Source organism: Asterias rubens, chromosome 11 (genome assembly GCF_902459465.1).
Source record: "Asterias rubens chromosome 11, eAstRub1.3, whole genome shotgun sequence".
Taxonomy (NCBI): Eukaryota; Metazoa; Echinodermata; class Asteroidea; order Forcipulatida; family Asteriidae; genus Asterias; species Asterias rubens.
This window is the reverse complement of record NC_047072.1, coordinates 6,295,934-6,321,424: the sequence shown is the minus strand read 5'-3', so window position 1 is coordinate 6,321,424 and position 25,491 is coordinate 6,295,934. Positions and strand designations below refer to the sequence as shown.

The 25,491-nt window shown below is 39.0% G+C and overlaps 2 protein-coding genes across 2 annotated transcripts in view; one reads left to right on the top strand and one right to left on the bottom strand.

The window, feature by feature from the left end:
- LOC117296532 (biotin--protein ligase-like) overlaps positions 1 to 12,643 on the bottom strand; it is a 41,879-nt gene extending 29,236 nt beyond the window's left edge. The window contains exons 1-2 of the mRNA XM_033779502.1: positions 12,525 to 12,643; positions 2,671 to 3,135 (exon numbers count right to left, since the gene is read on the bottom strand). Coding sequence (XP_033635393.1) covers positions 2,671 to 2,931 — 261 coding nt within the window. The 5' untranslated portion in view covers positions 2,932 to 3,135; positions 12,525 to 12,643. The remainder of the gene's footprint in view (positions 1 to 2,670; positions 3,136 to 12,524) is intronic.
- Positions 12,644 to 13,189: 546 nt separating this feature from the next.
- LOC117296579 (28S ribosomal protein S9, mitochondrial-like) lies at positions 13,190 to 23,931 on the top strand. The gene is made up of 10 exons (XM_033779596.1): positions 13,190 to 13,271; positions 14,065 to 14,194; positions 15,115 to 15,218; positions 15,990 to 16,163; positions 17,142 to 17,227; positions 18,380 to 18,455; positions 18,793 to 18,918; positions 20,025 to 20,176; positions 21,719 to 21,888; positions 23,085 to 23,931. Exons 1-10 carry the CDS (start codon positions 13,206 to 13,208, stop codon positions 23,174 to 23,176), a joined length of 1,176 nt encoding a protein of 391 aa, XP_033635487.1. The 5' UTR covers positions 13,190 to 13,205; the 3' UTR covers positions 23,177 to 23,931.
- Positions 23,932 to 25,491: the final 1,560 nt, after the last annotated feature.

Genomic DNA, 25,491 nt, shown 5'->3' with positions numbered 1-25,491 from the left:
TTTTTTTCTTTCATAGTTATCTCGCAACTTCGACGACCGATTGAGCTCAAATTTTCACAGGTTTGTTATTTTAAATGCATTATGATGAGATACACCAAGTGAGAAGACTGGTCTTTGACAATTACCAAAATAGTGTCCTGTGTCTTTAAAATAAAGATGTTACTTAAAGTTGTTGACTGAGGGGAAATCGTTTCATCATTCCTGCATCGAGCACTACGTACACTCTTCTATTAATACACATTCCTTGATAAACCCAATGAAGACCATGTCCAGTTCATGATATAGCAGAAATGAACCTGTTGGGCATAAGGTGTCAGGAAGCTGCATTCTTGAGGAGGCACCAGGAGCATGCCTGGCATACTGCATCAAGATCCAATTCATCTTTTAAAACAGGGTTATCTATGGAAGAGGGTTTTATCTAAGGTGGCGAGAGGTATGAAGTTTCCCAGCACAGAGGTTTTGAACTTTGCTCTTGTTTGAAAGAAAAGTACAACATTATGTACTATTTTCCTGTAGGCTAGAGTCAATACATGTGTACAGGGGTGGATTTCACAAAGAAATAAAGACACTGGACACTATTGGTAATGTCAAAGACTAGTCTTCTCACTTGGTGTATCTCAACATATGCATAAAATAACAAACCTGTGCAAATTTGAACTCAACTTGGTCGTTGAAGTTGCGAGATAGCTATAAAAGAAAAAAACGCCCTTGTCACAAAAAGTTGTGTGCTTTTAGATTTTAGAAAATTACTTCTTTCTCGAAAACTACGTTACTTCAGAGGGAGGTGTTTCTCACAATGTTTTATACTATCAACCTCTCCCCATAACTCGTTACCAAGTAAGTCTTTATGCGAATAAATATTTTGAGTAATTACCAATAGTGTCCACTGCCTTCAAGCCTAGTCTTATCTAGTTCTTAAAGAGTGGCGACGAGTTCTTGAACGGTTTAGGACAAGTTACAATTGTACTTTCGACTCTAGCCTTCTGTATTTAAAGGGAAGAAAAGAGTGGCGACAAGTTCTTAAAGAGTGGCGACGAGTTCTTAAACGGCCGATTCAAACCGGCAGGGTCATGGACGTGCGTTAAAGGCCCGGAGTCGAACGCGAGTGCCCTTGTTACGGCATACAAAACCACATGGACACCATCACAGCATGCAACAATTGTATCCTAAAAGATGGGTATCTGATGAGTAAACAGTACATTAACTTACAGTAACTTACAAGTCATTTTGTAGTGATCCAGTTAGGTGACATTCTTTAGGGAGAATTTTCTTGTGTACAAAAACACTGTGTACAATGTAGCTGTAATTGTGATGTTACACCATGGCCATGTTACATTGGTTTTGATCATCAGTCACGACTACAGCAAAGACCAGTTTGATGACGAGACTCTTTCAACCAGACTGACAAACACTTAAAAACAGATAACCCTGAGATCTTAGGTTAATAAGCCTTACATGTACACATGTACTCTATGGGTTGGACCGTGCTCTGTGGGTTATAGATCAAGGTTCCTACTCAGTCAGTGGTAAAACCACCTGGGCAAAACTGCACAAAAACTGCACAAAACAAAAATCACATTGCTCATAAAAAAAGCTTACATGTACATGTACATGTATGTTATAACTGTAGTAGCGTGGGCCAAATTTTGTTAAGCTGTTAGAAGCAGAAAATACTGCTTTGTAAATTTCTTTGCTACAATGTAAGCAAACAATTAGCAGGGCACCAGTTGCAACAATGTAAACTGAGTTTTGGCTGATAACCAGTTTCTGCTGTTTTGCTGTGCTTAGCAAGTTTTTTTTGCTTACAGGATTTATGAAAGTGGGCCCTAGCTGGCAGAGCAGCTAGAAAGCCCATGAGATGTCTCATCTGTGAATATTTGCAGACTTCCTGGGATACTTCACAGAGACAATGAAGGCCATTGCTTCATTCCCCTGGTAATTGCCTCGGTGCCCTTGAAATACTCTGTGCAGTAGAAATTTACAGGCAAATGTACATTGTAGATTGCCCTTCACTAAGGATAAAATGCCTTGTTGCTTCTATTTCTACTTCTACTTCAGTACTTGGCATAGCCCTTCAGACAGGATGTAAACACCAAGGATAGCTGCTTATGTGCGGTGCCATTTGCATTTATAGTACAAGGTGCAAGTAAAAAGTTGGGGGGTAGATAAATGATTGCTCCAAACGTCCCCTTAAAGGCAGTGGACACTATTGGTAATTACTCAAAATAATTATTAGCATAAAACCTTTCTTGGGGTACATGTAATGGGGAGAGGTTGATGGTATAAAACATTGTGAGAAACAGCTCCCTCTGAAGTGCCATAGTTTTCGAGAAAGAAGTAATTTTCCATGAAATTGATTTCGAGACCTCAGATTTAGAACTTGAGGTCTCAAAATCAACCATCTAAACACACACAACTTCGTGTGACATGGGTGTTTTTTTCTTTCATTATTATCTCGCAAGTTCGATGACCGATTGAGCTCAAATTTTCACAGGTTTGTTATTTTATGCATATGTTGAGATACACCAACTGTGAAGGCCAGTCTTTGACAATTACCAATAGTGTCCACTGCCTTTAAAGACCCCGATGTATGGGAGCTCGAAGATCTAGATCCACCTAGCCCTTTCAAAAAAACGAAGCATAGAGGCCTGTATATGTACACATACATACCTTGGGATGGACCACCAGCATCTGCTTTCCCCTCTTCTCATGGAGCAGCTGAGAGATGACGTCTTGCTCTCCCGTTTCGCACAACCGTGACGCCCTCAGCTTCTCCGCCTCCGTGGCCACGCCCTCCTGGAGAATCTTCCTGAAGGAGACGCTCGCCTTGGCGCCGTGGGAACGCAGGGCGTTCATCACCAACGACTTCTGTCTGTGGTCACGCCAAGCGGTGGACAGCGTCAGATAACCGTAGCAAACAGTAAAAAGCATGGCTCTATTATACTAGACTGGCGCTAAAAGACAGCATGCACGGTTAATGAATGTCTGGGTGGTCAGGAACTACACGTAGCATGCCATCACCAAGGTTCGTACCTAGTCATGCCCTGGCAACTCTGACTAACACAGCACTCTTCGTTAGGAGGGTATTGGTTAGTGAACTTGGCATCAGTTACACCATAACACAGCTACTGGATCCTGTTTATCATGCACAAACAACAAAAGAAAAACAAATAATTGTTGAGTAGGATTTGAAACTTTGCATGGTGGAAATACAATATGGAAAGGTTTGCGGTAACACCAATGTAATGACTACTCTAAATGAGTTGGGGTGGTTCTTAAAAGAACCGCTTGTTTCAACTCGACGTTTCGATCAGTGTGCTCTGATCGTCTTCTGGAGAAAGTCCTCTAGAAGACAGTCAGAGCATAGGCCTACTGATCAAAACGCCGAGTTGAAACCATTGGTTCTTTTCAGAACCACCCCAACTCATTTAGAGATAGTCATTACATGGTGTTACCGCAAACCTTTCCATAAATAATTGTTGGTTAAAACACAAAAAAGCTCTCATTTAAGAAACACAGTGTTTAGTAAATAGGTCTTAGAACATATACATGTGATGCCATTTTAGTAGTTTGTTTATTAACTTCCAATCAAGTAAACAACAAGTGATAAAACATCTGGTTATAAAAAAAAATAATAATATTGAACTGAGGGCCATCATAGAAACCCATAGGGCTTGTGTATAGTACAATCGTTGCCAACGGAGTCCTCTACAAAATGGGGAGAGGTTGATAAAACATTGTGAGAAACAGCTCCCTCTGAAGTGACGTAGTATTTGATTTCGAGACCTCAAGTTTAGAATTTGAGGTCTCGAAATCAAGCATAAGAAAGCACACAACTTTGTGTGAAAAGGGTGTATTTTCTTTCATTATTATCTCGCAGCTTCGACGATCGATTGAGCTCAAATTTTCACAGGTTTGTTATTTTTTTGCATATGTTGAGATACACCAACTGTGAAGACTATAGTCTTTGACATTACCAATAGTGTCCACTGTCTTTAATAATAAAGTAGTCGCCTACATGTACTTATAATGCCAGGCCTCAAGGCGCTTAACAAGAAGAAAAAAAACTTAGCTTTTCATACCCGCCAAGATGACTCATCTGATTTTCAAGGGACTTTTATAAACACATGTTTGAATCTATAATTTTGTAAAAAAATTACTTTTAAACATTTTGTTTCATCGCTTTATGCTTTGTATTGCGCTAGAGGCTCCTGCATGTATGCGCTACATGTACACTGAACACGTGTAGGGCTTCTTATATGTTTTTAGATGTTTAAAAACAGTCTCATTTTGATTTTGGTCTTATAATACATTGTAAACCATTTCAAGCTATAGGCCTATTCATTTTGGTTTTACCCATAAGCACAGATGTGTGTTAGCACTTTCCCCGAGTTCTGTGAAATAAATCACAAGCCCAGTGATGTTTTTCAAAGAACTCGGGAAAGTACTGAGAATACAGTGCTCACACACATCGGTGTTGATGTTATTTGGGTGAGATTTGAACCCATGACCTTTGCAATTCTAGAGCAGTGTCATACCAACTAGACCACTGAGATTGCCCAGTAGCTACATGTAGAGGCAAAAACCAAAATGAGGTTAAACCAAAATGAATAGGCCCTATTCTTTATCTCGATGCAAATTTAACACCTATCAAGCTAGATGTGATGTACATACACAACATTTGTACAAGCCACGCAGTCTTGTGTATGTAATTGCCATTCAAATTCGGGCCCTTGAAATGATGGACAAATAATGTTTAAACCTACATGTACACGAAGAGCTGAACAAATTCCACAGACCACTCATCACAGCTGCCACTAAAAGGGTATTTGGTTCTGTAGGCCTACCACATTTAGAATCCTAATTAAAACGAACTAAGTGTGTAGGCCCAAGTCATTATGGTTTTCCAACTACATACAAGTACTGTACAATGTACAAAAGTCATCACTAATCGGGAATGCTGCACGTTATGCAAGCAAAACTTGATTGTAAAAGTCAGAAAATTGTGACGTTTCTAGATGACGTCATCACTTTGGGCCTATTGCATGCTCATGTACAAGTGCGTACCTGATGTGAAAACTGGTAACTTAAAGCCAGTGGACACTATTGGTAATTGTCAACGACCAGTCTTCTCACTTGCTGTGTCTCATCATTATGCATAAAAGAACAAACCTGTGAAAATTTGAGCTCGATTGGTCGTAGGAGTTGCGAGATAACTATGAAAGAAAAAAACCACCTTGTCACACGAATTTGTGTGCTTTCGGACGCTTGATTTCAAGACCTCAAATTCTAAACTTGAGGTCTCGAAATCAAATTCGTGGAGAATTACTACTCCACTTCAGAGGGAGCCGTTTCTGACAATGTTTTATACTACCAACCTCTCCCTAATACTTGTTACCAAGTAAGGTTTTAAAGGAACACGTTGCCTTGGATCGGTCGAGTTGGTCTTTGTAGAGCGCTTGTAACCGTTTGTTATAAAATGATATGGGTAGAAAGATGTTGTAAAAGTAGAATAAAATGATCCACACAAACATGCCTCAAAATTGCACGGTTTTCCTTTTACCTCGTCGACTAACACGGTCGGCCATTTATGGGAGTAAAATTTTTGACTCCCATAAATGGCCGACCGTGTTAGTTCGCACAGTTAAAGAACCACGCAATTTCGAGGCAAACTTGTGTGGATCATTGTATTCTACTTTTAAAACATCTTTCCAACCATATGCATTTTATAAAAAAAGGTTACAAACGCTTTTTATAGACCAACTCGTCCGATCCAAGGCAACGTGTTCCTTTAAGCTAATAATTATTTTGAGTAATTACCAATAGTGTCCACTGCCATGTATGCGAAAAACGTGACGTTCACAATCACGTTTTTTGCTCGCGTAACGTGCAGCTTAACCTCCCTAATATCTCAAGCCTCAACTTAAGTACACACAGGATGCAAAGTTGGGGCTTTACAAAAAAAGATTACCACCAAGTAGAAATTTATCACTCAAGGACCTTGTTTTGACAAATTCGCATCTGTTTTACACTTGATGTACAGCCGTCGATTTCACAAAACTCTTCCTAACTTAAGACTAATATTAGGACTTAGGACGAGTCCCAACCCTGCACTGTAGCATGCAGACCTTAAGATTAATCCTAAGTTAGGAAGAGTTACTTGTCCTAACTCGAGATAAGACGAGTCCTAACTCTTTGTGAAATCGACGGCAGGCCAACCTCCACAATTTGAGTCCAGAATGCCCCACAGTTTTTAAAAGTCCTTGCAAACAAATGTAGGTTCACTTTTACAATAATCTGCCTTGCCCTTATTTTTTAAAGAACTGTAGAATGCCAGAGTTGCAAAGGCGAAAGACTTGGACTGAGTCACTCTACAGTCCAAGCTCAGGCTTGGAATTTCAACTTTGGGAGGGCAAGACGATTTTCAGGCCTGAAATTACACAGACGCCACAAAGGTTATGGCCTTGGTCAATGTCTTGGACTTGGTGCCCCTTCGTAAGTTTCCAATAAACTTTCCAACCATTGCCCTTTTACAAAAAGGAAAGCGGCCTCTTTTGGTGTATTTCAACAAACAAAAATAGGCCCTTGTATGCATAAAATAACAAATCTTTGAAAATGTTGACCCAAATAGTCTTTCAAGTTACAAGAGAATCATGAAAGAAAAGGCACCCTTGTTGAACAAATTTGTGAGCTTTCAGATACCTAAAAAAGGCTTCAGCTGTTGCTAAAAAAAAAAAAAAAAAAAAAAAAATGTTAAGTGTATCGCTTTCTCAAAAACTTCGTTATTTCAGAGGGACCTGTTTTTCACAATGTTTTATAAAAATTAGTATCAACAGCTCTTCATTTCAAGTATCAAGTATGCTAACAATTATTTTGAGTGGCAATAGTGTCCAGTGCCTTTAAAGGGTGGCTACAGTGTTTTTTTTTATAATTTAAACGATTAAACATGACTTTTTAAACCTGAAATATTTTTTTATATTTTTTATTAAATGCGCAAGTATTTTAAAAATGGTTTTCAAGAGATTAGGGGAACCCACCCCGCCCCTAAAAGGGAGCCTTCATTTGCATAAACCTGACGTCATGTCGGGAACCCGAGCCGTCGGGCCCCCTGGCTCTGTGCATATAGAGACGTGTGCACTGTGTGGCCTGGTACCTAGGCGTGTGTAGTTAGGGACCAGACTCTTTTTGCCGACGATATGTTTGAATTCCCGACGTGACGTCGATTGTAGGGGGGCGGTAACAATCCACAAAAGGGGGGGCATGACTTATTCGCTAATTACGCAAGTGAGATGTCGGGGAAAAAACAAAACACATTTTATTGATGTTCAATACATATATCAGAAATAAATGACAGCAAAATTAACTGTTTTATTTTAGTTCACTGCAGCATCCCTTTAAAGACTCGATGACAACTCTGGTGCAAGTGCTTGCCACATAATAGCACAGCTACAAATGTATCTATTTGGCATGTTTGGTCTACAATTTAAAACAAGATGTTCAAAGTTTCCGGTAACTGTCTATGGTCCATTAGGCCGACCAGAAAACCTGATTTAACTCAATCAAGGACACTAATGATGGCAATCCTTGGCCGAGTTACTGACTGTTTGACATAACTGTGGAATATAATGATCACACTCGAACTGTTAATTGGGATTCTACTGTGTTAAGAAACATCTTCCGATATGTTATCTGGCAGCTGTGGTGAGAGATCTCTGGAATTTGTTCATTCCACCGTCAGAATTTCTGTTAAAGGCACTACCATCGATTTCACGAAACGCTAGGATTAATCCTGACTCGAGTTAGGATGAGCAACCGTCCCAACTTAGGATGGGTTCAAAGTAGACATATCTGGATACAGAGAAACGGCTCCCTCTGAAGTAACGTAGTTTTTGAGAAAGACGTAGTTTTCCACAAATTTGATTACGAGACCTCAGATTTAGAATTTGAGGTCTCGAAATCAACCATCTTAAAGCGTATGACTTTGTGTAACAAGGGTGTTTTTTCTTTCATTATTATCTCGCAACTTCGACGACCGATTGAGCTCGAATTTTCACAGGTTTGTTATTTTATGCATGTTGAGATCCACCAAGTGAGAAGACTGGTCTTTGACAATTACCAGTAGTGTCCAGTGTCTTTAAAAAGGGGCTACATGGTCAAAAACAGTCTTGGGTTGAAATTAACCCATAATGCCAATTGCAGTCCTTATGAAAATGGGGAAAATAAATTTATGATGTCACAATTCAAAGGATTTTGAATGATTTTTGAGGATTTTCAATTGAGACAGAGAGTGACCTTTTGACTGGCACAAAAAAGATTCCTTAGAATGTACAGAGAACCATTGTTTTTGAAAACTAATTTGCAGATTATCTTTGTAATACGAATTAGTAATTCGTGTCACATAATTGTTTGTTGAACCTTGTCCTACACTTACATACATACTGTGCAGGTTCCCAGAGTAAACCAAGATAAAATACTTCAACATCAGTGAAACCTCCACACAAATGCATCCTGACCTTCTACAAATAATTAAGACTTCTCCAAGAATCTCTTCTGCCTCATTATGCAAGACTGTTGTATCACCTCTCTAGTCATCAATTGCCCACCCATCCCTCCCCCCTAGTGCCCCCCCCCATCATTGCTCCCTGGACAGTAGGCAGCGAGGCGGTGGATTTACGTCATCATCGGTCATAGAGGAAATTCCAGTGAGACCATTGGTTTTATTGAAGCATCACAACCGCATAGTAGTGCCGCTGTTATGAAAAAATGCCTGGTGCAGGCATGGCAGGACTGAGTGAGAAAGTCAAAGTTCACCCAGTAGCACCTGGTAATTGGTGAGCTTGGGGCATATCACGATATTATCGAATATGGCGATATTAATTTGGACACGATTTCGATATCGGATGGATTTGGTTTTAATCGAAAAATCGATATAGCAAGATATATCGAGATATATCGCGATATATCGCGATAATCGCAATATATCGATATATCGATTAAATATCGCGATGTATTTGCTAGCTGAGACATCTTGCACCCCATAGGTTTGGAGTAAAACCAGAAGAATAGGTCATTAGAACACATGCTAGGACTGTCTCTTCTACAACTTTCACTTGGAGTTTTAAGACTGATGATGTCAAATTTCATTAATCGCGATTATATCGAATATCGCGATATATTGTCGGCGATATATCGTGAATAAAATAAATCGATATCGCCCAAGCTTAGTAATTGGTAACGTACAGTTGGGAATCACATGTACATGGTACATGAATAATGCATACAATTCTACATCAGAGCCCAATGAATACCACTTGACATGTTTTTTGGAAAAACAAGCATATAATATCCCTTAGGGAAAGCTACATGTAAGTGCTCATTTCAACAGACCATACTACGATAAAAATCAAGAAGAACAGAAAGGGAAATACTGGACTATGCCTCACTCACTAGAAAGTGATGAGAGACACAAAAACTACATTTAGCATTACACTGCAATCGTAATTGCCGTAAAACAGGACATTACTTAAGGTATTTACATTACATGTATTTACTCTTCATTTGAATGACTGCATGCCCAGGGTAGTAATGTCCGAACAGGTACTGTATGTTTCAAGAGTAATTTATTTCATCTAGTTTGGTTTTTAACTTATTTATCTCCCCATGATGCAGCCACTGCTTGACAACATGAGAAGTTGGTTTGCAATTGGTAATTTATCTTCAAAGACATCAAGAGGACTCAAACTAAATTTTAGAAGTACTGTGTACAGAGCAGGCCTGTATGCTTCGTTTTTGAACGGGCAAGGGCACCAAGGCATTTTCTCTGTGGCAAAGGGCACCCTATGAGGAAATTGTAAATTTCTGCTGGAGCATTTCAAGGGCACCAAGGCAATGGCAAGGGGCGACGGAGGCAATCGCCTCCGTTGCCTCCGTGAAGTATCAGGTCTGACAGAGGCATGAGTACTAGGCATTTGCTTCCATCTAGGCCAGTGCCTTACAAGTGCACTTGAACTCCGAGTATAAACTTATAATTTCCCCAGTGTACAATTATGTAGAGTCTAATTGTATGCAATTGGCATTTAATGAGGAACTAAAATTGTAAACATAGAAAAAAATAAAAAAAATTAAGTGCAAATTGAACCCCCAAACATGCCAAACACCCACCTGACCCCGAGTCAGCCCTGTGATAGTGTGGGGTAATATGTATAGGGCCTACGGTGTAGTATCACAGGTACACCCATGAGCCCAACCTTATTGTGCTATTTTATGAACTGTTTATACAACCTACTGTATGTTATTAATGTAACGTTACAAATGTATGTGTACGATGGGTGTTTGGTTTGGGCTCAATGGGTGTACCTGTTTGGGGCCGCTTATTTGTAGCTTTAAATTGCTTATTTAGTGAGCTCCCCTGAAGTTTATAGTGTATTCATGTCCTCCTAGCTTATCCATGTTAACTGTTTTATATTAATTGAAACAATATTGCCCGTTATAAAATGTTACTGTGGAAAAAATAAACCATGAACCTTGATCCTACATTGTATGCCCATGCCCCCACCCCCTGTCCCACATTTGAACATACGTACCTTTTCAATTAAAAAGTACTGTTACTAGTCAGGATAATGGGCCAATGCAAGCATGATCGACTAAAAAGTGGGACTGTACAGAAAAATCAATTTGCAAGTTTCCTTTGGAATCAGTCACTGCATTTTATGTGTTGGTGGGATTTTTTAAAAGAATACAAACTACATTGCCAGCATTAGTGCTCCCTCTACATGCTGTTGGTAGGCATATTGCTCTAGAAAAAAATATGTGTGTGTGGAAGCCCTTGATCTCCCTTAAAAGTTCCCAATTACGCTGCTGATGTGAAAACTCAATGTACGTAGTTTGTTAACAAAATACTAATTAGTAGGTAATTGGTCCACTCTTCATCAACACCATTTGGGCCCAATTTCATAGAGCTGCTTAGCACACAAATTTGCTGAGCAAGAAAGTTCTTCCTTGATTTAAACAGGATTACCAACCAACTTTCTATTTTGTTGAATACTTGCTTGTTGTTGTTAAAAGTTTGCTTAGATCCTGAAAATCACATGGAAATTTGCTGTCGGGAATCCTGTTTTTATCAAGGCAAACACTTCATGTTAAAGCAAATCTTTTTGCTAAGCAGCTCGATAAAATAGGGCCCTGTGTGCCGGGGCAAAAAGTTTTTTTCTACAAAATTATGCACAGAATGGCAACGCCAATGATAACCTGAACACCAAACCATGCAATGTCAATCACTTCTCAATCTCAATTTCTCTACATCAATTACATGTATACCCCTCAATTACATTCAGTCAGGCATGTCAGGGTTAATCTCCATGGGCAGATTTCTCAAAGAGCCAAGACTGATCTACACTGTCGCTCTAATTGACTAGCAAAGTGTGAGGTCACGATGCTATAATTAAGCCTACATGTACATGTCGTAAATATTTGTAGATTAAAAGATGAATCCTGTGCTTCAAAGTGCATGATTTTTAATTTTTGTTGTTGTAGTTTATTACTTTATTTAGAGCAAAATGCTGCACTAGCTTTGGCTACTCAAAAATCATGATGCAACTATATTATTACTATGTAAGATACGAACAAACATAACATCTGAACATTGTCATAAAAAGATTGTAGTTCCTGCCACAAATTTTTCATCCGTTAGCAAATGAAAATAGTGCCTAATTTACCTTTTAAAATGAGACTTCCTTTTTGCAAAAATTTGTTGAAAAAGTGGTGGCAAGATTAGAAGATACAGAAACCAGAAAGTTTTGTAAAATTTTTACCAGGAGCAATAGGAATAATTCATTTAGGCCTAAAGTTATACTAACTTATTCATATATCAAATGAAAAGTGGTGGCAAGACGGCCGTCGATTTCACCAAACTCTTCCTAACTTAGGATTCATCTTAGGACGGGTTCAGTTCCGTATCCAAATACGTAGGAAGCATTGGAACCATCCTAAGTTAGGACGGGTTACTCGTCCTAAGTCGAGTTAGGATTAACCCTAGCGTTTCGTGAAATCGGCTGCATGAGTGGTAATTTGGCCTTCTTGTACGTAGTTGCGATAACGTAACCCTCCTGCCGACGAGGGTTACGTTATCGCGAACTTGCAGAATTGTTAACCAGATATTCCTGTTTGCAAAACAAACAAAATAATGTTGAGAAAATGGTGGCAAGATTAGAAGATACAGAAAGTTTCCTTTATTTTTACCCCCAAAAAAGAGCAAAAATTATTTATTCATAATGAATGAAAAAGTTGTGGCAGCTAGAAGGGGTGGTGTTTTGGCCTTCTTGCAGATTATTTAGCAAGCAGACAGCAATTAAAAAATGCATTAATTATGAATGCATTTTTTTTTTTTTTTTTGCAAAGTTAGAATGACATTGCTGTCACATTTGATTGATAGTTCATCAAACTAATAAGCATGTTCAATGAGGGTTCAGTTCAGAAATAATGATAATCACTGATCAACAAATACAAATAAAATATAGAATACATACCTGAACTGCCCATTCTCTATCTCAGTGTCTATTTGAGCACTGTCGAATGAATCCGGTGGACAGCCATTTGTAGAATCGACTGCCGTAGCCATCATCAGGAAAAACAACAGGTTTGAAGTCCGACCGCCCTTTTAACCGGGCTGCGAGCGACTTGTTAAAATGCTCACACAGAGCTCCCACCACGGTAAAACAAAAGTGAAGTGTCCGAAAACAGCGCCAAGTCAGTTGTCAGTTATGTTCCCAACAAACTAAATAAAAACAGTAACAGGGACAGTTATGCTTGTACTGTACCTAGCATTAGCAGCGAATGGCAGTAGAAGACTCGTGTGATGACAATTCTCTAAATGCTGTCATGTCAGAGAGCGGATAATCATAATGAATTTTATTATATATTCTTAGCCCCTCGTTGAATGTTATTTGTGAACACCTTCGTTCAGGAGTCAGTTGGGGAGTCACGCGCGGTTCTGCAATTCGTCTGCGCTGCGGAAATTTTGTTCCCCAAAATGCGCAATTTGCCAATTTGACATACGATGTAGGTACACAAGTTCGGAAGATGCGCGCACAGTTCCAGAAATCTCGCTCGCGCAGTTTAATAATTTTCGACCATTAATTACCCTCAAACAGCGCCACCAAGGGCGCAATTCTTGTCAATCAATCATGGCGACTTGCACGAGCAGACAGATGTGGAAATGTTTCCGACAAAATTATCACCTTATTTCAATGGAGAGGATAACTGGTGGGTTGTATGTAAGTAAAAGGGGAAGGCAGTATTTATGGAGATAATTTGGAAGTAAAGAATAACATGTGGAACTGTGAATACACTCCGTATTTCTGGCCTGTATTTGACTGAGTTAAGTTGCGATAACGTCCCTCCTCGACCCGACGGCCGGAAGGCCGGAGGGTGGATAACTTTCCGTACGGCGCCACCACTTGTTCACTCATTTTTACAAAAAGGGATATATCATTGAGGTAAATAAGATACTATATTATTTCATATCGAATGAAAAAGTGGTGGCGCCATACGGAAACTTTTCCCTGGAAACAACCAATCAATCTCCATCTCTGTCTGATGCAGTCGCAGTGATGATTGATTTTTAAAAATAAATATCCCTTTTTTGTAAAAACGAGTGAAAAAGTGAATGAATTGCACAAATCAAGAAGTTGTGATGTAGTAACTAGACGACAATATTTATTCTAGTCATTGTGAAATCAGCGGTTGCATTGCAAATGGCAAAGGGCACTTTCTATTGGAAAACTCGTTAAGACTAAGTCTAACTCCTAATTAACTCTTTCTAATGTAATAAGTGTCAGTGTGTGTTTATGTAACCCATCACCTCCAAGATATAAGTTTTGGAAAAGGCAACAGTTCCCGTATGGCGCCACCACTTTTTCATTTGAAACGAAATAATCTAGTTTAACTCAATGAGATATATATATTCCTTTTTGTAAAAAGTGGTGGCGAGGTGCGGAAAGTTAACCTAAGTTTTTGCTTATGACTACGTACATCATTTAAGAGCATTCATTTTTGTTATTCTGACAGTCGGCAGCTCCTCACTCAGTCCGTCGAGCCTCCTCAACCTCCCAATCACCCGATGAGAAACAGTCTGCAGAATCCAAAGATCTGGTGTCTGCAATGATCGCTGCAGCTCACGACAGACGCACAGCCTATGGTGAGAACACTTTCAATGTGCGCGCAGCAGGCACAGATTGTTACTTTGAAAATTGTTAGAAGCTACCCCCTTTGAAATAGTGCGGGATAACTTTCCGTATCACGCCACCACTTTTTCACTCATTTTAACAAAAAGGGGTATCTCATTGAGGTAAATAAAATACTATCGAGTGAAAAAGTGGTGGCGTGATACGAAAACTTTTCCTAGTGCAGTTGAGACAGTGGTATGTACATGTACAGTTTGAAACCATAACGTAGTTTCACCGCAAAATTTTAATCTGAGAAAGGCAAACCAGTTTTTGAGTAGCGTGCAGGAATTTCTTGCTTTGTTAATTCTGTACTCACAAGGCAAGCTGAAATAAGCACAGACAGTATACATCATTCATTAAAGGCTCTTCTGGACGCTATAATTGGTAACTGCTCAAAATATTTGTTATCAACCACAAGGGAAACTGAAGTCCTGGGTAAATTTTGAAATGATTTTTGGGGTTGAACAAAGAATCGACTAGAGTGGGATTCGAACCAACGACCTCCGGTTTAACGTGCCGAATCCCCTCGCTGTCGCTTCCCAGGTTGTATCGTAATTTGGGTGTGATCCCTGGCTACACGGCAGTTAACAGTTGTATGGCCTCTGACTGGCACCCCGAACAAAGATGTTGACAAAATAGGGACACCGCCAATATAGGGCTAGATAGCTCAGTTGGTAGAGCGCCGGCACGTTAATCCGGAGGTCGTTGGTTCGAATCCCACTCTAGTCAATTCTTTGTTCAACCCCCAAAATATTTGTTAGCAGAAAAACTTACGTGGTAGAAAGCATTGGAGAGCTGTTGATATTATAAAACATTGTCAGAAACAACACCGTTTGATGTAAGGCATATAATAAAAATTTTTAAAAATTCCCCTTTTCTTCCAATGGAACAGACTCGTTGATTCAGAAGGAGCAGGAAGCGTATGAGCGGGGGCGCCGTCACCTAGCTAACATGATGGGTGAAGAGCCGAGTACCTTCACACAAGACGATATCAATGTAAGTACTTGTACAATTTATTCAATAAGTTCTTGAAAGAGCGAGGGCACCATGTCATTCTCTCGGTAGTATTAAAAAGGGCTCCCTTTATGTAAGCCTGGAAAACCATGATAATGTCACCTTGATACGATATTAAAAGCAACATCATCAATATCGATGTTAGTTTTGAAAATATTGAAATATCGTGAAAGAGACGATATATTTGTTTTATGATATATTCCAGAATTCATTATTTAAGACCACCTTGGCGTGTTTTTTGGTAAAAATTTCCATAAACCCGAACAAGAAAATCAGATTTGTTTTTGCTGAGAGATTTCTTTGACTGAGAGCAATCCCTGTTAGTACCAGAGCAAGATTGAGTCCTCATGTGAGGTTGGGAGAAAAATGAAAAATTCTCTATCCTGAGGAAAATAGAATTGCTGTTGCAAAAACTGCTTACCAACCAAAAGGACCTATGGTATACAAATGTATGTAAATGCACAAAATAAATAATGGTCTGCCCAGCAGAGTCTTTCTCGAAGGCTAAATGACAACACAACATAATAAATATGGACAGCCTGGCCAGGTAACTAAGTGTAACATAAGCAGTGAAGTAGAAATACATGCATAGAGGGAGAGGGAGTCAGATGGCACAAAGAAAAAAACATGAGGTCAACAATGTACTGGGCTCCCAAATAAATCTCTAACCTCACATTTATATAGTACAAATTATTTAAAATGAAAAAAACAATTTACTAAACCAGGATTCGAACCAACCGCTTTTGTTCACAGAGGTCAATCCGCTATTTATTCCCATCTGGCCTGTTTGAGAAGAACGCCCGACCCCTCATGCTTCCACCAACGGAGATCTACCCACCCCAGAAGGCTGCCCAGTTTGCAGTGGATGGACGTCCCTTTGACTCTATGTTCTACACAGGGAAGCCTAACTACTACAATCTCATGCATGTGAGTACAATGTACTCGATTTAAAGCACTGCAGCTGATTTCACGAAACGCTAGGATTAATCCTATCTTGAGTTAGGATGAGTAACGAGTCGTCCTAACTTAAAGGACGAGTAACTCGTCCTAACTTAGGATGGGTTCAATGCGCCCTAACATGCCTAAGGTCTATGGATACGGAACTTAACTTGTTCTAAGTCCTAAGATTAATCCTAAGTTTAGAAGAGTTTGGTGAAATCGACGGCTGGACCCTTTTGGGCGTTTGGGTTTCGGGTACATGTACCTGTTGCATCACAGCGTTGGGAGAAAGTTTCCCAGATGTTACTGTAACAAATAGATGTTACTCTAAAAACACTAACATGTTATCAATAACTTACTTAAAGGAATAATTCACTTGAATGGTTTGCTTTGGGGGTTCAACTACCGAACCAATGTATGTAATTTACAATATTAGCATAAAAACTTACATGTACTTGGTAACGAGCAATGGAGAGCTGTGGATAGTATAAAACATTGTGAGAAACGACTCCAGCTGAAGTAACATAGTTTTTTAGAAGTAGGTTTTCACTCAAATATTAAAGACTGGACAGTTTTGGTAATTGTCCAAGACCAGTCTCCTCACTTGGTGTATCTCAACAATGCATAAAACAACAAACATGTGAAATTTGAATTCAATATGGTCGTAGAAGTTGCAAGATATCAAAATCGTGGAAAATTACCTCTTTCTTGAAAATGACGTTACTTTAGAGGGAGCCATTTCTCATGTTTTATACTATCAACAGCTCTCCATTGCATGTTACCAAGTAAGTTTTTTGCTAACAATTTTTTTGAGTTATTACCAATAGTGCCTGAAGCCTTTTTCAGGCATCTGAAAAAAAAAAAATTGTACAACAAGGGTGTTTGTTCTTTCATTATTCTCTTGCAATGTACTACCCATTACTACATATTGAATGACAATGTACTTCATGTCTTGTATTCATGCAGGAAACCTATGCAGAGCTTCAGAGAGTGATTGCTATCGAGGACGCTTGCTTCAAGAAAGGACTCCTGAATCCAACCACAGAGAAACTGTAAGATATTCACATATGAGCTAAGCGCAACAAAATTATGCTTACCAGAATGAGGGTACCCGGCCAAAATAGCATCCAAAATATACCATTTTTTGACTGGTATCCTGATAACTTTTCCACAGCAGGACATTTTTAAGGCGCTTATTCTAGTTGCGCCATTGAAAACAGAAGAAGAAGAAAAAACTGTTCCTAATGCTTATCTGTCAGGGCAGAGATGGTTCGTGCCGTTGGTTTAGCTTGTGCGCTACATAGTTGGCAGCACAGGCTGTATACTCCCTGCATAGGGAGCTGAGATGGTTTAAAGGAATGAACTGGCCCAGTGATCAGGGGTAATAATGTGAGAAGCACTTTGAGACATAGTGTATAAAGGGCTGTAACAAAAAAAAAAAGATTATTAATATTTCGATTATTATTACCTCTTTATTCTTTGCTTACGGAGTAGCTTCTTATACAACGCTCAAATCCGTCCCTTAGTGACACTCGTGGCACTCCAACTCTTTTTTCACCCCCTGGTAACAGGACACTTTATTTCATTCCCTTAAAAAATCTCAGCTCCCTTGGGAGCATACATCCTGTTAAACAATTAATATGCGCTACTAAGCTAAATCAATCACAAGAACCAGACATGTATGTACCCGCATAATAATCCATGTCCCCCTTGGTGAAAAGAAACAACTGTGGTTAAGTGTCGTGCTCAAGGACACAAGTGTTAGACTGGGATTCGAACACAAACCATAATGTGTCATGGTGTGTCATGGCCGAGCGGTTTAGAGCACAGGATTCAAGCACTGGTGTTTGATTAGCAGAGTGTGGGTTCGAATCCCGGTCATGACACTTGCTACGTAAAATTGGGGTGGACGTGCTTTCTGCTCTACCAGCCAGGCTTCGGACTGATGATACCCAAGCCTACATCCGTATGGACTGTAAAAGGGGTAACCCTGTTTCAGCCATAGGAGTAGGTGGCAACGGCCTCTGGAAAAAAAATAATTGTAGTCCACACCTTGAAGTGGCCTTGTGTGTCTGGCGACTTGCATAACAAATATAATAATAATGACTCGATCACCAGAAATTTAGTTCGCTTCACTAAACCACTCTTCCACGACATCCATACTTGTAAGGGTTTTTTTTTGTGTGTGATTTTTAAATTTTCAGGGAACTTGGGAGGAGTGAGTGGAAAGAGAAGACCGGATTGGAACGGATGATTATTGAAGAGCTAACTGATAGTGACGTAAGTACAGAGGGCGTACACGTAGGTGCCATCCCCGACCCCAATGCAACAATAGATCAGTGCAGTCCATGACAACTGCCATCAATGATATAAACAAAAATTTTTTGATGTCCCCATCTTGCACCCTTTTTACTATTCGATCTGTGCTCCAAACATCAGAACAAGTTCCGTACAACCATGGAGGTAGAGACGGCAACATCATTGCAACACAGCGAGCACCATGTGCAGTCGCTCGATGTAAGTGCACTGCGCGCCTTCAAATGTATCAATACCCTTTGAGTTTTGCGACATTGAATATTGCCTATTTGACCCTTGACCTAAATGTTTCCATCCCCAGTATCAAAAGTTTGTCGCACTGATGGAGAGAATTTTGCAGCAGCCCTTTGCTAAGGAGGCGGAGGGATACGTTGTTAAATTCAGGCGTGATCTGGTCGCTGTACTAAGCCGTGAAGTCATTGAACCAGTAAGTTTAAACTCAACTCGTAATGCTATTATAAAGAATTGTAATGAGCACAAATCCACCCTGTTGGGTGTTAATGGTGCAGTAAAACCAAAAACAAACGAAAGACAAAAAGACCCAAATAAATTAGTCCTTAGGAACCTTTGACATGATCAGTTTTGAGAAGAGATTTGATTTTTGTGGTACAAAGAAAAGATTTAAAATCAAGTGGTAGAGAGAAAAAGACCTGTCAACCCAGGATTGTTGAGACTTGGGTTCATTATGGAGAAGCATGGTACTGAATCAAAGATTGATTCCTAACGGGGTGTAAACTTGAAGTACAGAGATATAATTGGGAGCATTGCCATTAAAGCAATCGCACAACATCGGTAAACAGTATTATCCACACTTCGCGAATCACAACTTATATATAAAATAACAAACTTGTAAAAATTTAGGCTCAATCGGTTATCTGAGTCGGGAGAATATTGCGGGAAAACCCACCCTCCTTTTTTCACGTTTCGCCATGTCATGATATAAGTTTAAAATAAATCCGTTATTCCTGATATGGAGAATTGATAAATGTTTTAATGTTTTCTCAATAAGTAAAGCATTTCATGGAATAATATTTCAAGGGAAGTCTTTCACCATTACCTATGTAAACCCTGTAAGTTATTTGTAAATCTGTGAACTTTTAATTTTTGTTCTGTTCAGAAAGTGTCCAATGGCTTTAAGAGCTTTGTGGACAATGAGCATCAGGTTGAAGTTGATTCGTTGAGAGATAGTGAGCCAGTGTAGTTGTTTCAGAATGGGGCTGGTAGAACAGGATTTTCTAGACAGTGTCACGATGAAGGCTGCATTGTTTTTGAGTCGTTGAAGATGGAAAATACATGTATGGTTGATAGAAAGACTGTAGAGAAGAGCGTTGCTGTTGTCAAGGCGAGAAGTAACAAATGCATGAATGGCCTTTTAAGTGGCACTCTTGTCCAAGTACTTGCGAACAATCTTCCCAATATTCCTGATGTTACATGATGACAGACAAATTAATGATGTGGTTTAAGTGTACTTGATGAATCGAAAGTAAGTTCTTGATCAAACTTGCTCATGGTTCTTTGTTGTTCCTCTTCTAGATCATGTACGATGAATCCGGTAGAGCATACTCCACAGGAATGGGTAGGAGGAAAGAGGCCTCCGCTAAGGTGACCCTCAAGGACCAGGGAAGCGGACAAGTCGCCATCAATGGTCGCAGCTTCATCAACTATTTTGGCTCATTGGAAAACAGGTGAGTGCAATTGGAGGGCACTTTAGGGGACCAGATTTAGACTTTTGAGTCACACAACTTGCAAAAGTTTGTTTTATTGTTGGTTCTTGTTTATTGGGTGGTTATTGATGACATATTCGAAATGGGACAAGAGATTCAACCCAGAAGTGACCTAATTTGCATATTTAAATTAGATGGTAATTATCAATTCAATTATCAAGGTCAATTATCAAGGTCAAAAAAGATTGTGTTTGAGGTGAATAGAAACCTGACCTTTAGAAAATTAAAAACATATTTGTATACTTAAATGACCTTTTCCAGGTCAAAGGTCAAGGGGTAAAACATGAGTTGGTTCTCTCCACTCAAACTCATTGTTACATGGCATACCATTACAGTGAAATTGTTTGCATTGTTAGGTCTTTCATTTCCATACAGTAAGCACCGAAGGTTAGCACTCCTTTTGGGTGTGCTTAGGGTTAGCAGTGCTATGAAATCGTTGCTTGCGCGGTAAAGCACAAACTTTGCCCCAGGCTGGGTGGGGGTTGAACCTCAATCCACAATGGCAAATTCTTTATACTTTATTTTGTTCACGAAATATGTAAAGCAATCTACATGTATATTCTTTGTTCAACCCCAAATCCTTTCAAACTTACCCACTCAGTTTCCCTTGTGGTTAATAATACTTGATTGAAATTACCGATTTGATTGAAAATATTTGATTGAAAATGTGTTGTGTGCCTAGCCTTTGTTGGCTTGTTCTGTTCCAAACTGAAAAGTTTGGTAGTTGTTTATAAAATTTTCATTGGTTCATTTTTCGTTTTAATGTGCTATTTTTTGTGCCTAATCACTGGTGTGCTTTTTTCAATTGTTTTCCTTCTTTTTTTTCTGTATAGGTTTTTAGTAGTTTACTCTACATTATTTTCTTTCCATTTTAAAGCAAGGGCAAAAGTGTTCATCTCATGTACAATTAGAATGTTTTAGAATGTTTTAGATTTAGAATGTGCAATTTTCCACATCTTAAATACATTTATACATAAATTTAGTTTCCATTGACACATAAGAATATTAGTTAAAAACAATGATTACAACATAACACAGATTAAGAAGACAGAAATATACACACTTAACAATATATAATGTATGTAGGCTTAACAACTTGCAGGTCCCTAATATCAGTTCATATACAAAATGCTTAAGCAAAAAAAGTGCAACAAACTTCTCTGATGATGAGATATGCATGGGCTGATTGACCTCTTGATTGAGCCAGCCAAATTGCATTGAGCTGAAGTAGTTCAAGGAGTCCTGGGGTCACCATAGTATTACCATAGTGATTTGTTCTGTGATGTCACTCTTTGTGTAGCAGTTAAGACTGATTTGTACTTACACTTAAGATCAATCTCTCTTTGTGAAATCGGCCCAAGGGTTGGATTTCACAAAGAGTTGAGACTAGTTTTATCCGGAGTTAGGACTAGCATTAAGGAATAGCCCTAAAATTAGGACCATGTTTGTGAAATCGAACCAAGGTAATTTTTGTTTATTGTATATACTTGTTTGATCCCACAGAATTCAGGTTATGTTCCCGCTTCATTTCATTGGTATGCTGAACCGGTTTGATCTAGAGTGTCAAGTGAGTGGGGGCGGATCCTCTGGCCAATCAGGGGCCATTAGGCTGGCCACAGCCAAAGCCCTCCGCAGCTTTGTAGATGATGCTACCATAGAGAAAATGAGACAAGGTGAGTCGTCACATTCAATTATCGGCCCTTTGATTCATCAAGATGTTTAATTGATCTCCGTCAACTTTCAGATTTTTTTGACAAAGGTTAAGATGATTTTTATACTACTTCATGACAGTATTGTTTTTAAATTTACAGTTCAATCAGAGCCAATCTGCACTGTGACAGTTTGTCGTGCGTTTGTTTGTTTGTTTGTTTAGAAGACCTACTTGTTTCCTAGGTCACTTTAATTAGGCACTCTTTTGATCCTTTTCTTTGTATAAACTTTTTGTTTTTGTTTTTTTTCCTCTCCAGCGTCTCATATTAGTTTTTGAGATAGATGGCGCTATATAAGTTTATTATTATTCATTATTATTTAGATCTTCCCATCCAGGGAACTCGGCAAACTCACACAAGGGGGATATAAACATCAAGCCTGTAACAGCCAGTCACTCTTATACAAACATTGGTTTAACGTCTATGATTACGAATTGCACAATATAAAGAATTTGTGATTCAGTAACTAGACGACAATATTTCTTGTCATTGTGAAGTCAGCGGATAGTTTGAGAAACTACAACATTGTAATTTTAAATCCTGTAGTCTACACTGGACCATGGTTTTACAGGGTGCTGTTGTACAATCTGCAGTCAACTGATTGTGTCCACCAGTCTGTTCTGTGACAGTTTATAGGGTTTTGTGGTGCCATCTTCGGCCAACCTTTTTTGCAGCCGGTCTGCGATGCTTCTTGGGCATCTCGTTAGTATTTTTAAAGACAGTGGACACTATTGGTAAGTGTCAAAGACCAGTCTTCTCACTTATGTATATCAACATGTGCATAAAATAACAAACCTGTGAAAATTTGAGCTCAATCAGTCATCGAAGTTGCGAGATAATAATGACAAAGAAAAAGCACCCTTGTCACACAAAGTTGTGTGCTTTCAGATGCTTGGTTTCGAGACCTCAAAATCTAAATCTGAGGTCTTGAAATCAAATTCATGGAAAATTACTTCATTCTCAAAAACTATGTTACTTCAGAGGGAGCCGTTTCTCACAATGTTTTATACCATCAACAGCTCTCCATTACTTGTTGCCAAGTTTGTTTTATGACAACAATTATTTTGAGTAATTACCAATAGTGTCCACTGCCTTTAACCCCCCGAAAACAACCAACCAATTGCCAATACCATGTCTTGAATCTTTGTTCTCTTCCACAGCTGGTCTTCTGACAAAAGACCCACGCATTGCAGAGAGGAAGAAACCAGGCCAGAAAGGAGCAAGGAAAAAGTTCACCTGGAAGAAGAGGTGATCCCAGTCAACTACTATGAGTTTCTATTGCCTCATTAATCCTCCAAAATCGATCAATATGTGTTTATAGGATCCCTACCGCCCAAATATATCAATATTGCAGTAGCCCCCCCCCCTACTGCCCAAATCTTTCAAAATCAATCGACATGTGAGTTTATGTAAGACCCCTACTGCCCAAATCCTCCAAAATCAAAGTGAGTTTATGTATTGTAGGATGCCCTACTACCTCAATCCTCCAAAATCAACCAGAATGATTGTATGTGGGATCCCTACTGCCCAAATCCTCCAAAATCAACCAATGTGAGTTTATGTATTGTAGGGTGCCCTACTACCTCAATCCTCCAAAATCAACCAGCGTGATTGTATGTGGGATCCCTACTGCCCAAATCCCCCAAAATCAGCCATTGTGAGTTTATGTATTGTAGGGTGCCCTACTACCTCAATCCTCCAAAATCAACCAGAGTGATTGTATGTGGGATCCCTATTGCCCAAATCCTCCAAAATCAACCAATGTGAGTTTATGTATTGTAGGGTGCCCTACTACCTCAATCCTCCAAAATCAACCAGCATGATTGTATGTGGAATTTTCATCTTTGAGAGAATAAGGCCATTTGCAAAGGGCACTTCCATTGGGAAATAATAAAAGTCTATGCTATGAATCTGGAATACGGCCCTCTCAGGGTATACTTGCGGTCAAAGACCAATATTCTCACCTCACTTGGTGTGTCCCAACCTGTGCATAAAATATCAAACCTGTGAAAAATTGGGCTCAATTGGTTATCGAAGTTGTAAGAAAATGACGAAAGAACAAACACCTTTGTTGCATAGAATTGTCTGCTTTCAGATGACTGAGAATGGCTCCATGTCTGAAGCCGTTCTCAAATTAAAACAATTGGGGGACATGTGAAATTGCCTCTTTCTCTAAAACTGTATTATTCCAACAGTATTTTATAATGTCAAAAGCTCTCCAGTTCTGTTCACAAAGTAACTCTTTATTACAGTCACTAATTTGTGGAGTAACTCCCAAAGGTATACCTCACATTAAAGGCAGTGGACACTATTGGTAATTACTCAAAATAATTAGTAGCATAAAACCTTACTTGGTAACAAGTAATGGGGAGAGGTTGATAGTATAGGTTTTCTCTCTGCCAGTTTTGGAAAATGAGCAGCCAATTTAACCATCAAGCTATTCTATTTCGCGCGAAATCGAATGCTACTCAAAAGGGTAATTCGGTTTCGTTTTATGAATAGTCAAATGTAATGTTGCCTCATTCGATTTAATTAAAAAAATCATTCAATTTAACAGTTCATCAAAGCAGCATTCAAATTCGCAGTCGCTTCTTGAGGCGTGTGTGTCTCGAAAAAGAATGACAATACACTAAATTGAACATAGTGCTAAAGGAATTTGACTTGACTCTAAACGAAATTGATTGGCCAAATTCTGAATTTGAAACGCGGCAACAAACTGGAGAGGCGAAACAGCTTTAATTCAAACGCATGAAAATGAAATTGGCTGCTCATTTGCCGAATTTGATAAAAAAATTGTGAGAAATGGCTCCCTTTGAAATGACATAATTTTCGAGAACGAAGTTATTTTCCACGAATTTGATTTAGAGACCTCAGATTTAGAATTTGAGACTGCATTTTTAGACCTCAGATTTAGAATTTGAGGTCTCGAAATCAACCCTCGAAAACCACACATTTTCGTGTGACAAGGGTGTTTTTTCTTGCATTATTATCTAGCAACTTCGACGACCAATTGAGCTCAAATTTCCACAGGTTTGTTATTTTAAGCATAATTATGTTGAGATACACCAAGTGAGAAGACTAGTTTTTGACAATTACCAGTAGTGTCCAGTGTCTTTAAGGTATGTTAAAAGTCGTGTTTATTGCAAATTTTGAGATTGTTTAAAGAATTATTTTGAGAACAAATAATGTATAAAGAGTTGGTAAAGTCATACTAAAAATGCAGTCTCTATGTAATTTGATTTCCAATTTTATTGACAAAAAAATCGTGCTATAGGTAAAAAAAAGTGCAAACGCACACTCCCATATTATTAGTCTATGTCAATACTTGTTTTTTCATCGCTGTCTCTTTAAACAATTTCCTCTGTACGTTTCCCCCTAGGGTCCACAAAATAAGACAATTCCTACGTTTCCCCCCTAGGGTCCACAAAATGAGGAATGGCTTAATTTGTGATGTTATAACAGTCAAAAATAAGATAATTTAAGGTCTCATACCTCTGAATATTTTTTTTTATGAATTGTCTTCTACCCCTCCTTTCAAATGGTACATTCCATGTAAAATCAGAGAGT